Source organism: Chiloscyllium plagiosum, unplaced genomic scaffold (genome assembly GCF_037043375.1).
Source record: "Chiloscyllium plagiosum isolate Xiang-an unplaced genomic scaffold, Cpla_swu_hap1 HiC_scaffold_4, whole genome shotgun sequence".
Taxonomy (NCBI): domain Eukaryota; kingdom Metazoa; phylum Chordata; class Chondrichthyes; order Orectolobiformes; family Hemiscylliidae; genus Chiloscyllium; species Chiloscyllium plagiosum.
Window position 1 is genome coordinate 136,727,997 of NW_028270142.1, and position 19,009 is coordinate 136,747,005.

Consider the following 19,009-nt stretch of genomic DNA (forward strand, 5'->3'; position numbering starts at 1 on the left):
CAGGGATATGGGGCAAAAGCTGGCAAATGGGACTAGATTGGGTTGGGATATCTGGCCAGCATGGACGAGTTGGACCGAAGGGTCTGTCTCTGTGCTGTACATCTCTATGACTCTGAATGTTGTGCTATTCTTCATGGGACCTTAGTCCAAAGGGCACACCTGTTTTAAATTCTTCCATTATTAACATCTCTCTTTTAAAATCCAGCTCAATCTTCATAGCTCCATATCATTTATCAAACACCATTCCCATTTTCTCCAGCAAATTCCACGGAAGTCCGATGATGTCTTTTCATGTCTGTAACCTTCTAGAATTAATTCATGCACATTAATGACAGCAATCTTACCCTTACATTAATCTTAACCTCATAATAATGTACTTAATAATGTTCACCTGAAAGAATCAAACGCTTTCCCTAACAAAACCAGTATCCCATCACCAAGTCCCCCTTTAATTGCATGTGGACAGCCCTTGACACTGATCCAGCTCCCTCAGAGCCAGCTCTCAGAGTGAACAGAACCTCTGACGTGCTTTTTTTTAAAGAAACCCAGAAAAAACAATCACAATAAGCAATAAAGAAAAACAAAACGTCTACCTGAAACAAAGGGGGAGAGAGAGAAAAAAAATTCTCCTCTTCCATAGAAAACCCAACAGCAGTAACAACACACTGACTGTGTGGTCCAGACAGTTTAGAGTCAGTCCCCTCCCTGTCACAAATGGAGAGTCCTTCACCACTGATCCAGCTCCCTCAGAGCCAGCTCGCAGAGTGAACATAACCTCTGACCTTCCTTTTTGTATCTGTCAGCCAGGGCTCCCTGCTTGGACCAGACTAACAGACCCAATCAAGGAAATCATATTCTATGAGGGCCATCTGGTTGACCTCGTTACAATCACTGGAGTACTAAGGTTACCTAAATTTTTTTAAGCCATTGTTACATTGTTCTGAGTGAATGAAGTGTTTTCTCAAAGGATACAAAATAAAATTTTAACCTGTTTCTCACTGAATTTAGGCATCAAGTAAATATGGCAAACTCCCCATTATCCATGCCTCGACAAGTCGCTCATCACCCTGACTTGGAAATAGGTCCCTGTTCCTTCAGTGTCGCTGGATCAAAATCCTGGAATTCCTTGCCGAGCAGAATTATAGGTCTGCCTACAGTGCATGGATTGCAGTGATTCAAGAAGGCAGCTCACTCAAGGGTAACTAGGAATGGACAATAATTTTTACCAGCCTGCAATGCCCCATATCCTATGAATAAAATAAAAATCAGACAAGTGTGGGGATTGATGGGCACTGGTTATATGAATCTGTCAGTTGCATAACAAATACTCTGATAGAAACTCAATACTGTATACTTTTATATTCTTTGAATGAAAAGTCTTAAATCTAAATGTCAAGAGTAAAGTGCAATTTACTCGCTGGGTTCTGGTAACTCCAGACATGAGTGAGCATGTGCATATTGGAGCATGGTGTGCCAACTTCAAATTGATGTTTTTGAAGAAACTTTAGAAAAATGGCGAGTTTTTTTTTGAAGTTTTTTGCTGATTCCATAAGATTTTGGAATACTTGGGTTTCGGATAACGGGGAGTTTACTGTGGACCTTGCTAAATCAAAAACGGACATTAAAGGGAACTCATTGTCACGTCTTTCCCCCAGTTCCTGCTTGTGTAACTGCAGCTGCTGTCTCTGTCCAGTTCAAATATTCAGGCCTCCCTCTTGTCGCTGAAGGACATTAAGACCCTGGACCCTTGCGATGATAGCATAGAGCTGCACCGCACTGGGCATAAACAGCATAGTGTGGACAGAGTGAGTTTGAGTAGGATTGGAAGAGTGATGTGAGATAGACAGAAGCATAGGTAGAAAATAGCTCAAATCACGTAATCGTAAGATGAGAGCCTGACATATATCTGACTACACATGCTAGTAGTTAGCACTAGCATACAATAAACAAAGTTCTAATGAATGAAGACTGACTATAGACATGAACTTGCTTTTTCCATGATCAGTCTATCTTAAACCCAAATTCTTTGATGTGGGTATAAAAGCCCACTAATAAATGCCTCCAGTTTTCCAAGTCTAGGTCTTCCTTTTCTGTTACTCTCTGAAACTGCTGTTCATGTTTTAACATTTCTTCTTCTTTTCCTTTCCATTTTCTTTCTCAAATTGCATTATTTCTCATCTTCAACTGAACCTTGGAAATCTGTGGAATCTGTGTTTCATCTGAAGTAGTCATACGGCACGAAAACAGGCCGTTCGGTCCAACCAGTCCATGGTGACCTTAATCCCAAACTAAACTAGTCCCACCTGTCTGCACCTGGCCCATATTCCTCCAAACATTTCCTATTATTGGACTTATTTAAATGTCTTTTAAATGTAACTGCACTCATACGCACCCTTCCTCTGCAAGTTCATTCCACATGCGTATAACCCTTTGTATATATTTTAAAAATTACCCCTCATGTCCTTCTTAAGTTTCTCGGCTCACCTTAAAAATATACCCCCCAGTCTTGAAATGCCCCAATCTGGGGAAAGACACCAACCATTAACCCTAGCCATAACCCTCATGATTTTATAAACTTCACCTCTCAACCTCCTAAACTCCAGTGAAAAGGAGTCCAAGCCTATCTTTATAACTCAAAACCTCCATTCCCATAATGTTCCGGTAAGTCTCTTCTGAACCTTTCAGTTTAATAATATTCTTCCTACAACCGGGCGACCAGAACGGGACACTGTACTCCAGAAGAGGCCTCACCAATATCCTGTACAACTTCAACATGGCTTTCCATCTGCTATAATCAAAGGACTGAGCGATGAATGCAAGCAAGCTAAACATCTTTTTAACCTCCTTGTCTACATAGTCTTTTATTTCTCCAAGGTTCAGATGTTGGGCCAATGATTTAATTGCTCAACACCTATCTTTGAGTCAATTTCTGACTTCTCTGCCGGTACCTTCAAAGTTAAATTGATTTAATTGTTGCCAAATCCTCACAGTTACTATTCTGAGGAATGCTGGAGCCATGTTAGCATTACCATGAATACAACAAGAGCAAATGTGAAAGCCTGGTTGTTGAATGTCTGGACAATGCTATTGTATTATTTCATTCAGTGAATTTAAAGAAATGTGAATTCTGTGAATTCCTGCAAAGAGCATATAAACCAAGATGATTTCTGCAGAGACAAATAACATTTGGAAAGGTTCTATTCATCAACTGAAAAGATCACATGTCAAGGTTTCAAATTTTAAGACTTCTATCACAGAAGCAACATAAAAGAACATGGAATAATCACGATTTTGTAAGCAACTTACAAGTGAATTACAGGAAAGCAACTCCCCATTGGCTTTTAGCACAACTGAAGATGTACAACGTTGGTTATGTTTTACACTGTTGATTAAGTAAACACTTCATTCGTTCAAAGCTAGTTCTAAACTATTTTATACTCTCAATGGCTTCCTACATTTATCCTTTTCCAAAGGTGATTTCTATTCGATATTTTAGAGATTCTAACCAGGCGAGGTGAATCTTCCAACCACTTTTAAATCCTCATGAACTTGATCTCTTGGGTTTTATAGTGACTTCCCACCTGTTTCTCTGTTTCATTTGCAGGATTAGCTGTCTCTATCTCCTCCTCTATCTCCTTCTCTCTATCTCTCTCTCTCTTTCTACCCCCCTCCCCCACTCCTCTTTCTCTCTCCTCTCTTTCAGGTGGCTACAGACTAACCTGAATTTCAGAAATGTCTCGGAAACATTGTAACCTGTGACTGTAATGGCTTGTAATAGACTTCCCTTCCTGAAACCTATTCCCAGGACAAAGTGAATCACAAGGGCCTTGTATCTAGATAGAATTGTTAATTAGCTATCCTGTAAGTCCCAAACCCAGTTTATCATGGAGATACATGAACAGTTATGTACAGTTATTTGTATCGGCTTACATCCAAACCATCTACCTGAGGCTTAGACTAACAGGTTCCCCAGAGGCAGTATAACTGCCTTTTCATTGTCTGTGGGTGGGAGCATCTTGCACCTTCTCTCAGCTGCACTTCCCTCCCCTCACCCCCAAGCTTGTTATCAGACAAATTTACACAAGCTCCCGCTTTCATTTTCTCGGACTTTAAAGTATGTCAATCTCAGAAGATTACTATTTGCAGTGTGATGCCATGAGATGGGCACAGTTAGAATCTTAGCTTAGCAGTCAGCATCTCTAGTTAGCAATACTGCCCTGGGGTCAGCCTGGCGTTTTGTGCTTATTCTCTACAACAGATTTGCATCCTGAACTCGGGACATTCAATACTAGAGGAGAGAGTTACCTGAAATGAACCACAACCATGACTCCATCTATATGGTACATATTCCTGAGAATCGCTTTGGCCAAATCAGTCTCTCCAGCTCATCGCAAGCAAGAAACCAAAAAGCTTGGCAAGTCTTTAGTGTCCAAGAATACAACTTTCATGAGTGAAAGTAAAATGTTTGACGGAATTCTGTCATTGGCTATAAAACGTTTTGGGGTGGTTCTGACAGTAAAACCTTTGAGTGGGCTGACTACGCTCATTCTGGACATGACTATCAGACCCCATATATCTTATTCAGAAAACAGCAGGAGATAGATAGATTAAAAGATAAATAAATTGCAGAGGGATGCTGGAGGAATCGCAAATAAATCATTCATTTGGAACCTTATTTACTTGGGAGGTTGTCACTTCAGTGCAAATAGCAGGAGTAACAAAGATAGATGCTTAGAGCAATGGAGCAGGAACAAGCTGAAAATACTCCTGCCGTTTAATTAAACGATCCCATGTTAAAATGTCATCACCTGATGGATGTGACTCGTTCTTTCATTTGCTTGTCGTGCTCTTTAATGGACTGACATTGCGCCGAGTAAATATATGTACGTTTTGTAATTGCTTCACAGGAGCTGGATTTTGAAAAAAAATCAAGTTACAGTCTGAAGATTGAAGTCACCAATAAAAATACCGACCCAAGGTTCCAGGCGCTGGGACCCTTTGCAGACACCACCACGGTGAAGCTGGTGGTGGAGGACGTGGATGAAGCTCCAGAGTTCAACTCGCCTCTCTACAAGATGTCGGTCTCTGAGGCTGCAAAGGTTGGCACTGCCATTGGCACTGTGTCTGCACATGACCCCGACACAGCAAACAATCCTGTCAGGTGAGAGTTCACCAGTTCCTGCACCCAGTACAGGGCAGCTCTACAGCATTCTAAATCATCTGTCCAATTCATTGGCTTTCATCGAATCATACAGGAGAGGCCTATTGAGTCTGTACTGCCAAATATACGCTGCCACCTCCACTCAATGCTATATCTGGAGGGATAAGCTTTCCTTAAGGAAAGGTATTCAGAGATATGGGCCAATATGGAGTTCGGCCACAAATCAGCCATGTTTTCATTGAATGGCTGAGGGGCTGAATGGCCTACTCCTGTGTACTTTCCCACATTAGACCCACTATTCTTGAATATTGTGAAATTTCAACTGCTCATTCATATACTGTTTAAAGGTTGTGAGCTCACCCGACTCAAGCACCCTTCCAAACAGTGACTTCCACCCTCCAGGTGAAAAGACGTTTCCTCAAATTCCCTCTCAACCTCCTGCCTTTCACATTAAAAACAGAAGCCTTGTTCTTGACTCTTAAACTAAGGGGAACAGCTGTGTTCTCTCCACCCTGTCCATGCCCCTCATAATCTTATACATCTCTATCAGGAACACCCCCTCAACCTTCTCTGCTCCAAAGAAAACAACCTGATCTTATGCAGTCTCTCTTCATTGCTGCACTGCTCCATCCCAGGCAACATCCTGGTGAATCTCCTCTGTACCCCCTCCACTACAATCACATCCTTCCTATAGTGAGGTGACCAGAACTGCACACTGTCCTCCAGGTATAACTTAACCAAAGTTTTGTACAACTCCAACGTGACCTCTCTGATCTTGTACTATTAATAATTGCCAATTTCCCGTTTGCCTTCCTAACTCACCTATTGACTTGTCCTGCCACCTTTAGGGATCTGTGGACAAGCACCCCACCATCCCTTTCTTCCCCTGAGCTTCCTAGTGTCTTGCCATTTGTACCACCATTTTGTGCTAGTAATTAGGAAAACAAGACGCTTATTTTTGTGCAGTGCCCAGTCTTCAGGATGTCTTAGTGCATTTTACACAGGAAGGTAGGAGCAGATCATTCAGTTCCTTGACCTTTCTCTGCCATTCAAGATCATCACTGAATGTCTATCTCAATGCTGCGTTCCCATATTACTCCCATATTCATTGATGCCATTAGTAACTCATCATCAATTGATCTCTGCCTCAAACTCACTCAGTGATTGAACTTTGCATGACCCCTAGGGTGGGGAATTTCAGAGAGTCAGTGAGGACATTCCTCATCTTCTTAGCCCTAAATGGTTTGTCCCTTACTTGGTAATGGACCCGTCCTCTCACCCCCTACTCCAAGCTGATCCTTTTTCTTGTTATCGGCAGAACCTCCCACTTTTTTTTTGCGTTTTGCTTATCTTCTATGAGTGTCAAGTAACCTTGAAATTTCTTTTTCCCAGTCTTGGCCACCCCTCACAGCTTTTGAAGTACTTTTAAAGTACTTTGTAATGTAGAAAAGCAGCAGTCAGAATCCCTGAATTAGTGCAGCTCCAGCAGCAGCCAAACACCTGACACAATCCAGGACAAAGGAGCTTGTTTATTCAGTACCTCACTCATCAGGTTCAGTAGTACACCATCTACAAGTTGTACTGCGGCAACTCACCAAGGCTCATCTGACAGCACTTTCCAAACTCATAACCTCTATCATCCAGAAGGAGAAGGGAAACAGATTCATGGGGAGTATCATTGCCTGTGAATTCCATTCCAAGCCGGTCACCATCTTGACTCAAAACATTTAAGGCTGTTCCTTCACTATTGTTAGACCAAAACTGTGGGACTATTTTTCAGACTACTTGCACTGGATGGACTTCAACGGTTCTCGAAGGCAGATCAATGTCACCTTCTTGACATCAAAGGGGTTTGGCAATCACTGTTAGTGTAGCCAAGGATATCCATATCCTGTGAGGAAATAAAAGCAGAACAATAATCTTTCAGAAACAGCAATGTCCTGATAACCTATTTCAGCCATTTTGGTTAGATTCTCATTCATTGCACTGTTCCTTGTGAACACTGCTTGCCACTGGTTAGCCTGATCCTAAATGTTGCCCAGGTCTTGCTGCGTGCCCTAATGGATTAAGGGAGAGGGCTTGGGGGAGGGGGAGAATGTGGAATGGTGGACAGGCAGCAAAGTGAAATTGATAACACAACCAGACCCTGTTGAATGGTGGAGCAGTCTCAAAGGGCCTGCTTCTAGCTCCTAACTTCCCACGTATCTGCCCTAGTGTCGTCCCATTCCCCCTTCAGTCTAGGCAAGATGCTCAGAGACACAGTTGCTTTATCCTCTTTTATTCCAGGCCCTGGAGAGAGAGAGAGAAAGAGAGAGAGAGAAAAAACGATCGCCCATGTGCACAGAGACATGAGTTCACAGTCTTCTCTGAAATAACAGTTTCTCAATGAACTATATAGTCATTTTACAGGGAAGAGCATTTAGATAAGGCAGTATACATATTGATTGGGTGACTGTTACAATCAACGAGTATCAATAGTAAAGGTTAAGCCATCTGCTATTACACAATGAATAACTAATTTCACATAATGAATACTTTTCACCTTGTTAAACTGACCTCACATACTGATTGCTCCCTCATCTTGTTAAATGGCTCCTTATAATGACTGCTTTTCCACCTTGTTAACCCATTAATCTTGCCTCCAGCACCCCACTGTTAACTGTAAGTTCTTATCTGATCAGAGTCATGCTCAGCTGAACCTCTTGTTTCACAAAACTCAGAACTTAACTCTTTCCCTACCTGCATATACCCTGTACACATTCTCACTAGAACAGCTTGTATTTATATCACACCTTTACTGTTCCAAGGCATTTCATAGTTGTGTTATCAAAAAAAATCAACTGACACTGAGGCATAGGTGAAATATTAAGGCATATAACTCAAAACCTTGATCAAAGAGGTAGGTTTTTTAAGAAGTAGCGTAAAGCAGGAAAGAGTGAGATAGAAAAGCAAAGAGATTGAGGGAAGGAAGTCCCGTACGTAGGACCCAAGCAGCTGTAGGCAAAATGTAATAGTGAAAATCGCTGTTGTGCAAAAGGCCGGAATCACAAGCGCTCAGATACCTTAGTGTGAGCAACGCTGCCACCTACTGAGCACCATGTGAAAACTATGACAGGATTATGGCTTAATGTGAGTGGCATGGGCCACAGCTGGGTATCAAACTAGCAATCCTATCAAGTCCACCTTGGGGAATTGTGCTGAGGTGGGCAGCAGGAACACTCTCTTTGAAGTCTGATTGCAAACTATGAAGTATAAGAGAGAGCAGAGCACTCACATGACCTGGGCTTGTACGTGCAGTGGGTGGCCTAACTTTATGCTTCAAGGCACTCATAAAATGGCCAACAACACACAGCAGTCTGGTTAGCACCTATTCAAGAAATAATGATCCACACCTTGGATTGTCAATGCACCAAGACCCCCCAGAGTCTCTCGGATTTGAAAATAGCCCTCCAGGAAGCTTCCAGAGCAACTCAGAAAGGTTAATTTATTCTTTTCTAGAAGGAGGGCAGTAATAGCATTTGTTGCCAATCCTTAATTGCCCTTCTACATAGTTGCCTATTAAGGCTATTTCAGAGGGCAGCTAAGAGTCAACCATTTTGCTGGTGAGTATTGCATTGACAGCCAGATTTCTGGTTTCGTGAATGTCTCCATTGAAATGAGGGGTATGTCACTTTCCAAGAGATTGATTGTAATAGGGGATGCTCTAGTCTGGGGCACAGACAGATGTTTCTCCAGCTGTCAGTGAGTCTTCAGGATGGTGAGTTGCCTCCCTGGTGCCATGGTCAAGGATATCTCAGATAGGGTGCAGAATATTCTGATCAGGGAGAGTGACCAGCAGGAGGACATTGCGCTCATGGGTCCCAACAACATAGGGAGGAAAAGGAATGAGGTTCGGCAGAGACAATACAGGAAACTAGGAAGGAGGTTAAAAAGTAGGTCGTGGAGGGTAGTATTATCTGGATCACTACTGGTGCCATGTGCTAGTGAGGGTAGGAATAGGAGGATAGACCAGATGAATGCATGGCTGAGGTGATGCTGCAAGGGAGAAGGGCTAACATTTTTGAATCATTAGAATCTCTTCTAGGGTAGAAATGATCTGTAAAGGAGGGATGGGTTCCATCTGAATTGGAAAGGGATCAATATCCTTGTGGGGAGATGTGCTAGTGTTACTCAGGAGGCTTGAAATTGGTAAAGACGGGAGTGGGTGGAGGAGCCAAGGTGATAATGAGAAAAGAGAAAAGGCTGATTCTTGTACAGTAAATAATGGAGCAAGTCAAATAGTCAAAGCCGAGAAGAGTAAGGCAGAGAATGAGGTCGGACTGATAAGTTAAACTGCACTTAATTCAATGCAAGAGGTCTAACAAGCAAGGCAGATGAACTCAGGTTGGGAACATGGGACTGGGATATCATAGCTGTCACAGAAACATGTCTCAAGGATGGACAGGACTGGAAGCTTAATGTTCCAGGATATAGATACTATAGGAAGGATAGGAAAAAGAGGCAAGCGAAAAGGGAGAGCAGTGTTTTGATTAAGGATAACATTACAGCTGTACTGAGGAAGGATATTCTTGGGGTTTGTCCAGTGAGGTTATCTGGGTGGGATTGAGAAATCAGTAAGGAGTGATCAACTTGTTGGGACTGTACTATGAACCTCCCAAAAGTCAGCAGGAAATTGAGAAGCAAATTTGTAAGGAGAGCTCTGTAAGATATCTGTAAGAATAATAAAGTTTTAATGGTTGGGGATTTTAACTTTCCAAACATAGACATGGACTGCCATAGTGTTAAGAGCGTCGATGTGGTAGAATTTGTCATGTGTCTACAAGAAAACTTTCTGATTTAGCATGTGGATGTACCTACTAGAGAGGGAGATATACTTAACCTTCTGTTGGGAAAGAAGGCAGGGCAGGTGATGGAGGTGTCAGTGGGGGAGCATTTTGGGGCAAGTCGTCATAAAACTATTTGTTTTAAAAACATATGGAAAAGGGTAGAACTAATCTAAAAGTTAAAGTTCTAAATTGACGTAAAGCTAATTTTGAACGTATTACACAGGAACATTCAAAAGTTGATTGTGGGTAGGCTATTTACAGGTTTGGGGTGGTTGGAAAATGGGGTCCTTTACAAATGAGGTAACAAGAGTTCAGAGAAAGTATGTTCCTATTAGTGTGAAGGGCAAGACTTAGGGAATGTTGGATGACTAGAGAGATTGGTCGAGAAAAAGAAGGAAACGTATATCAGTTGTAGGCAGTTCGGTTTGAGTGAATCCCCAGGAGACTATAAGGGCAGTAGGAGTATACTTAAGAGGGAAATTAGGATGGCAAGAAGGGGACATGAGATAGCTTTGACAAATTTGGTTAAGGAGAATCCAGAGGGATTCTATAAATACATTAGAGACAAAAGAGTAATGAGGAAGAGAATAAAACCCCTTAAAGATCAACATGGCCAACTATGTATGGAACTGCAGAAGATGGGGGAGATGCTAAATAAATATTTTGTGTCAGTATTTACTGTGGAGAAAGAGATGGAAGTTAGCTTCCTTGGGAAACAGATATTGATGTCTTGAAAAGAGTTTATATCAGAGAGGAGGAAGTATTGGAGGTCTTAAAATGTATAAAGGTAGATAAATCCCCAGAACCTGATCAGGTGTTGCCCAGAACTTTGTGGGAATTAGGGAAATCAGATTGCTGGGCCCCTTGCTGAGATATTAATATCATCGACAGCCATGGGTGAGGTGCTGGAAGATTGGAGGGTGGCTAATATAGTGCCACATCAACCAAATTTCTGCCCAGTCAATTGAGGCATAGTTAGTAAGTTTGCAGATGACACCAAAAGGAGAGGTGCAGTGTGTACAGTGAAGAAGGTTACCTCAGAGTGCAATGGGATCTCGATCAGATGAGGCAATGGGCTGAGGAGTGGCAGATGGAATTTAGTTTAGATAAATGCGAGGGGTTGCATTTTGGGAAGAGAACCCAGGGCAGGACTTATACAGTTAATGGTCGGGCCCTGGAGAGTGTTGCCGAACAAAGACTTAGAGGTGCAGGTATAAAGTTCCTTGAAAGTGGGTGTTGCAGGTAGATAGGTGAAGAAGGCTTTTGGCATGCTTGTCTTCATCGGTCTGAACCTTGAATATGGGAGTTGGATATCATGTTGTGGCTGTGTAGGACATTGGTTAGGCCACTTTTAGGATACAGTGTACAATTGTGGTTGCCTTTTTATGGGAAAGACATTGTTAAACTTGAGAAGGTGCAGAAAAGATTTACAAGGATGTTGCCAGGGTTGGAGGGTTTGAGATATAGGGAGAGGCCGAATAGGCTGGGGCTCTTTTCCCTGGAGCGTCAGAGGTTGAGGGCTGACCTACAAATAAAATCATGAGGAGCATGGATAGGGTGAATAACGACGGTCTTTTTCCTAGAGTAGGGGAGTCCAAAACTAAAGGGCATAGGTTTAAGGTGAGAGAGGAAAGATTTAAAAAGGACTTGAGAGAGAACTTTTTTCACACAGAGGGTGGTGCATGACCTGACATGAGCTGCCAGAGGAATTGGTTGAGGCTGGTACAATTACAACATTTCAAAGGCACCTGGATGGGTATATGAATAGGAAGGGTTTAGAGGGATATGGGCCGAATGCTGGCAAATGGGAGTAGATTAATTTGGAATATCTGGTCAGCGTGGACAAGTTGGACCAAAGAGTCTATTTCTGTGCTGTATGGCTCTATGACTCTATTATGTGTCTGGAATCTCATGCAGGCCAGACCAGGGAAGAACAGCAGATTTCCTCCCCTGAAGGTCATTAATTGAGGATAGTCACCATCACTGAGGTTCCCTTATTGAATTTAGATCACCAGTATCAGCTGTAGGCCAATCAGCCCTTCGAGCCTGCTCTCCCATTCAGTAGGATCATAGCTGATCCAACATTCCTCACGTTCACTTTCCTGCCCTTTACCTGTGACCCTTGATTCCTCTCAAGATCAAGAAATTATCCATTTCAGCCTTAATTATACACAAGGGCTCTGTCCCACAGCTTTCTGTGGCAAGGAGCTCCAAAGTCTCATAACTTTCTGGGAGAAGAAATTCTTCCTCATCTCAATCTTAAATTGGTGCCCCTGAATTCAAAGTCTGTGCCCTCTGATCCTAGACTCTCCCACAAAGAGAAACATCCTCTCAGCATTGACCCTGCCAAGCCCCCTAAGAATCCTGTATGTCTCAGTGAGATTGCCTCTCATTCATCTAAACTCCAGTGAGTAGAGTCCCAACCTGTTTAGCCTTTGCTCATGAGACAATCCTCCATTACCAGGATGCTGAGCCTGGGTCTCTGCATTACAAATCCAGTGATATTGCAGCAGTTCTATTGCAGCAATTTTAAGATTAAGTTTTCTTTCGTTTTGCTTTCATTCAAAAAATCATCAGTGGAAATGAGGAATAGAGGCAATTTGGTGAACAGTGAGGATTAATCCAGTTTGGTAGCAAAGGGGTCATTGAATTCCAAAAGGTGTAGGAACTTGTGTTCCTGAGGAATGTAGCGATGGCAGAAAGTTGAGGATGGATTGGAGTCAGGTACCGAAATCTCCAGGAATGGATCCAACTAGATGCCAACCAGAGTTGGCAACTCTGTACTCAAGAATCTCTATCATTTCCACTTGCTGGGTGTTTTCTTTCATGCCCTGTTGTTGGTAGACTAAACTAGTAAATGGCTTCCTTGAATGATTTGAAATCATTAAGGGATGCTAAACTCTCAATTTTAACTTTCTATCCAGATATTCCATAGATCGTAACACCGACCTGGAGAGATATTTTAACATTGATGCCACCACTGGAGTCATTACAATTGCAAAATCACTGGACAGGGAGACAACTGAAGAGCACAACATCACCGTTTTAGCGATGGAGAGCCGTAAGTGATTTCGAACAGAAATACTTTAGAGATTAGCAATTGTATAACTCCTTTCACAACCCCAGGAGGTCTCGCCTTGTTTTACAGTCAATTAACTGGAGGTTCTGTGGTAAAGTAGGAAACACAGCAGTCAATGTGTGAACAACAGACTCCCATACAATGTAATAAATGAACAAGCAAAATGAATTTTGTGGTATTGCTTAAGGGCTAAGTATTGGCTAGGGGTCCACCCATTGCCTGTTTAGCAACCCCACTCATCCATGAAATCATGTGTTATCTTTTACAGCCACTTGAAATGGAGGACTGAGCCTCACCTTAAAAAAAAACTACGCCTCTGACAGTGCAGTACTCCTTCAATATTGCACGACAGGTTTCAGCGTAGTATTCCTACTCAGGTCTCTGATCTGGAAAGTGTACTCACAATCTCCTGATCTGCCAGTTCATTACTGAAAATGGCAGTCTGTTCCTACTGTATAATGAACTGTAAAGGCAACTTTGTGCATTGGAAGAATGTAAACTGAAATGACAATAAAATGGCATTGAGGGGAAAGTTGAGGGGAAAGAAATCTGATGATATGAATGCATTCTTAATGCAAGATCAAGTTTTTTTGTGCTTACTGGTGTTTTTGACATGATCCATATCCATTCTGGGATATTGAGCCTTGCAGTTAAGTTAGAGCCCGAAGCGTAGCATGGACAAGATAATACCAAAACATTCCTTATTTTGCAACGATTTTCTCTCATTGTTGGGGTAGGATTTCTGCATTGCAGGCTGCTCCTTGACCATCTTCCTGGACTGGCCATCTAGTGAACTGCAGGTTGGATTCTCACAAACTGGTTCACCTTGGCACCGGAAGAGGTGAGAGGTCATCTTAAAGGAACAGAAAAGCACCAGAAGGCTTTCCTGAGCAGTTTGCAGACGGCTGGTCTAAGACAGTACTTTTGGGCTCTTGTCCCTAGTGGATTCGAGTCCCACTGTTACCAAAGAGCCGGAATAGTCACCAGCCCGGCTCTGCTACAGTTCTGTCTGAGTGAGCAATTGTCAATCCCAGTTTTGTATGCCTCTACGTTGTATTGGACAATAAGATTAAACTTCCAGTTAGTGACAAACTTAATCTTCAGATAAGGGTTTTGTGTTGCAGTGTCACTGTATCTCTGAGCTGAGATGGTCAGGCTTTAAGATTGTACCTGCCCCCAAGGTGTGTCTAACACTAGCACCTGTCTGACCAGGTTTGTTTGAAATGACTGCAGGTTCCAAACTGTTTCAGTCAATCTGAGCAAAACAGCTCCAGTTCAGCAACTCTGGTGATGAATCGATTAGTTTCCTTCAGTATATGGCAGCGCTTTTAGATTTGAAAGAATTGGTCATTATTTTAGCCTCTATTCAGTGTACAGCCAAACACTGTGCCAAATTGGCATGTAACACAAAAAGTAAAGCTGTTTATATTCATGTTTTTCAAGCAGAAGTCATTATTTTCTTACAACGTAAGAAAACAGATTTAGATGGTGACCGAATTAAGAACTGGTCCATTTCAGTTTGAGAGATCCATTGCCCACTTCCCATTAAACCACGCTTCGGGCTCTAACTTAACTCAAGGCTCAATATCCCAGAATGGATATGGATCATGTCAAAAACACCAGTAAGCACAAAAAAACTTGATCTTGTATTAAGAATGCATTCATATCATCAGATTTCTTTCCCCTCAACTTTTGTTTACACATTGATCCGGATTAGATTTTAGACTGACTGAAACAAAATGTGAAAGGGCTACCCCCTCCACCTTTACCAGCTTCTATTTAATGCTTTATTCCCCTCAATATTCAGGACCCATGCCTTATCATCCTGTAATCACTAGGAAATCCGATTGACTTCAATGAGCACCATCATGTTGTTTATTTTGTTCTGAATGCTGGGTGCATTCTAATGCAGAGCCATTTTGTTATCTTTGATTTTGATTGTTGGTGCATTCTTAGGTTTTTTTTTCTCTCTGTCCCTTCCATATTTCTATTTTTCTCTCCTGCCTTATCTTTATGTTTTGATGTACTCCATTTCCCCTTGCCCCCCCCCCCCACCCCATTTAGCTTAAAACCTTTTCTATATTCCCAGTTATGCTGTTCACAAGAACACTGTTCCAGCCGTAGCTCAGGTATAGACTGGCCCAATGGTACAGTTCCAGCCGAGTTTCCCTAGTACTGGTGTTAGTGCCCCATGAACTGGAGCCCACTTTGCCCACAACAGTCTTTGTCCCTCTAATGTTCTGTACACCACGTCAATTTGCGCACTGCCCAGGGAATAATCCAAAGGCGGTAAGATTGAATGAACCAAATGGTTTTTAACAGCTCTAGTGATCATAATAAGGTCAGCCAGGTGGACCTTATAGAATATGAGTTCCCTGATTGGAGCTGTTAATCTGGTCCAACCAGGGAGCCCTGGCTGACAGATAGAAACAGGAGTGTCAGCAGTTCTGCACACTCTAGGAGCCAGCTCTGTGCTAGCTGGGTCAGTCACAAGTACATGCACGTCTAGATAAAAGGTGACAGATTACCAGCCCTTGCAGAGTTATTTCAACAGCAATCCAGTTTAATGGCCACCATTAAAGATACACATTCTTTATCCAGATTCATTCATGAACTGAATATTAATTCCTCAGTTGCTGGCGTGAGTTCAGCTCAGGTCTGACAGATCCATTTGTCTGGGTTTGTGCATGTGCTGGAAATGTACAATGGAAACTAACTAGTGTGAACCATTTCAACTTCAGTTTAAGGTTCACTGTCACCCCCCTGCCAAACACGACAACAGAAAGGTTCACACATTTGCTTTAAAAGGAGCTCCTTCGGGCAAAAAATAGTAAAGAAAAGCTTGGACTTTCAGTTAGAGGCACCTCAGGATGATGGGCCCAGAGTGTGACTGACATTGCGCAAATCTTTCTCAAAGCAAAGTCCCCCCTCCCCTCCCACCACCAACCCAGGTTCCTCCTTTGTTTACACCTGACCCCAAAGATAGTCGGAACTGAGCAACACAATCAAATGTCATGTTATGCTGACAGGAACTGAGACCAAATTGACTTGAAGGCACTCATTCAAACCAACCATGCACTGGGTATCATTGATATTTGCTGCTTAAAGGAACAAGCCAATCAGAGCCTTAAACCATCAGTGGTCCCAGGTCCTTACCAAGTGTTGATTAACTGATTGAGTTTGAACTCAATTACAACTGAGTTAAAATGGTTTACGTTGGAAATCAAAAGTCCTTATAACCTTGGTGTGAGAGATCAACCCAGGTGATGTTTTTGTTAAGCAGTGACGAAATGCCCACCTTGTTTATGGTTGTTTCTCGAGCCAACATGCAAGAGTGCAGAGCTTATGGAGTGTAACAGATCAGCTACAAAGGATTTAAAGAGAGAGTTAAGAAGAGCGAAGAGAGGACATGAGCCGTCTTTAGCAAATAGAATAAAGGAGAACCTTAACGCTTTCTATAGGTATGTGAGGAATAAAAGGATGACTAGGGTTGGAATAGGGCCAGTCAAAGACAGAAGTGGGAAATTGAGTGTGGACCCTGTGGAGATCGGAAAGGTGCTAAACGAACGTTTCTCATTGGTTTTCACTCAGGAAAAGGAGAATATTGTAGAGGAGAAGAATGAGGTACGAGATATTAGACTAGAAAGGATCGAGGTTAGTTCCGAACATGTGTTACCAATTCTAGAAGGAGTGAAAGTAGACAAGTCCCCTGGGCCGGATGGGATTTATCCGAGGATTCTCTGGGAAGCTAGGGAGGAGATAGCAGAGCCTTTGGCTTTAATATTTGAGTCTTCATTGTCTACAGGTTTAGTACCAGAGGACTGGAGGATTGTGCCCTTGTTCAAGAAGGGCAGTAGAGATGACTCAGGTAATTATAGACCAGTGAGCCTTACTTCTGTTGTAGGAAAGGTTTTGGAAAGGATTATAAGAGATAAGATTTATAATCATCTTGCAAGCAACAAGTTGATTTCAGAGAGTCAATACGGTTTTGTCAAGGGCAGGTCGTGTCTCATAAACCTCATTGAGTTTTTGAAGGTGACCAAGCATGTAGATGAGGGTAGGGCAGTTGACATGGTATGCATGGACTTCAGTAAAGCCTTTGATAAGGTTCCACATGGTAGGCTGTTGGAGAAAATGCTGAGGTATGGAATTGAGGGTGATTTAGCAGTTTGGATTAGAAACTGGCTTTCTGAAAGAAGGCAGTGAGTGATAGTTGATGGAAAATATTCAGCCTGGAGTCCAGTTATGAGTGGTGTGCCACAAGAATCTGTTTTGGGACCACTGCTGTTTGTCATTTTTATAAATGACTTAGACGCAGGCATAGGTGGATGGATTAGTAAATTTGCAGATGACACTAAAGTCAGTGGAGTAGTGGACAGTTTGGAAGAATGTTACAGGTTGCGGGGGACTCGGATAAACTGCAGAATTGGGCTGAGAGGTGGAAAATGGAGTTCAATGCAGCTAAATGTGAGGTGATGCACTTTGGGAAGAATAACAGGAAGGCAGAGCACTGGGTCAATGGAAAGTTTCTTGGTAGCGTGGATGTGCAGAGGATCTTGGACTGCATGTACATAGATCCCTGAAAGTTGCCACCCAGGTGGATAGTGCTGTGAAGAAGGCATACGATGTGTTAGGTTTCATTGGTAGAGGGATTGAGTTCCGGAGCCGCAATATCACGCTGCAAATATACAAAATGCTAGTGCGGCCACACTTGGAATATTGTGTACAGTTCTGGTCGCCATATTTCTGGAAGGATGTGGAAGCATTGGAAAAGGTGGAGAGGAGATTTACCAGGATGTTACCTGGTCTGGAGGGAAGGTCTTATGATGAAAGGCTGAGAGATTTGAGTCTGTTCTCATTGGAAAGGAGAAGGTTAAGAGGGGATTTGATAGAGACATACAAGATGATCAGGGAATTAGATAGGGTAGAGAGTGAAAGTCTTTTTCCGAGGATGATGACATCAGCTTGTACAAGGGGCCATAACTACAAATTGAGAGGTGATAGATTTAAGACAGATGTCATAGAGTCATAGAGATGTTGTGGTTCTGTCCGCCGAGCTGGGAGTTTGTGTTGCAGACGTTTCGGTGACATCCTCAGTGCTTGGGAGCCTCCTGTGAAGCGCTTCTGTGATGTTTCCTTTGGCATTTATAGTGGTTTGTATCTGCCGCTTCCGGTTGTCAGTTCCAGCTGTCCGCTGCAGTGGCTGGTATATTGGGTCCAGGTCGATGTGCTTATTGATTGAATCTGTGGATGAGTGCCATGCCTCTAGGAATTCCCTGGCTGTTCTCTGTTTGGCTTGTCCTTTAATAGTAGTGTTGTCCCAGTCGAACTCATGTTGCTTGTCATCTGAGTGTGTGGCTACTAAGGATAGCTGGTTCTTAACCTTCTTCTTTCCAATGAGAACAGACTCAAGTCTCTCAGCCTTTCATCATAAGACCTTCCCTCCAGACCATGTAACATCCTGGTAAATCTCCTCTCCACCTTTTCCAATGCTTCCACATCCTTCTCCCAAACTTTGAGTCATAGAGATGTACAGCACGGAAACAGACCCTTCAGTCCAACCCATCCGTGTCGACCAGATATCCCAATCCAATCTAGTCCCACCTGCCAGCACCCGACCCATATCCCTCCAAACCCTTCCTATTCATATACCCATCCAGATGCCTCTTAAATGTTGCAATTGGAACAGCCTCCACCACTTCCTCTGGCAACTCGTTCCATACCCATACCACCCTCTGTGTGAAAAAGCTGCCCCTTAGATCTCTTTTATATCTTTCCCCTCTCACCCTAAACCTATGCCCTCCAGTTCTGGACTCCCAGACCCAAGGGAAAAGACTGTCTATTTATCCTATCCATGTCCCTCATAATTTTGTAAACCTCTATAAAGCCACCCCATAGCCTCCGACGTGCCAGAGAAAACAGCCCCAGCCAGTTCAGCCTCTC

General features: G+C 42.7%; 1 protein-coding gene across 3 annotated transcripts in view; it reads left to right on the forward strand.

Annotated features, from left to right (window-relative positions):
• The window catches only part of cdh7a (cadherin 7a), a 329,420-nt gene that overhangs the window by 281,490 nt on the left and 28,921 nt on the right, over nt 1-19,009 (forward strand). For all 3 annotated transcript variants that reach the window (XM_087986719.1, XM_043687680.2, XM_043687681.2), the window contains 2 exons: nt 4,908-5,161; nt 12,912-13,048. In XM_087986719.1, the coding sequence (XP_087842845.1) occupies nt 4,908-5,161; nt 12,912-13,048 (391 nt within the window). The remainder of the gene's footprint in view (nt 1-4,907; nt 5,162-12,911; nt 13,049-19,009) is intronic.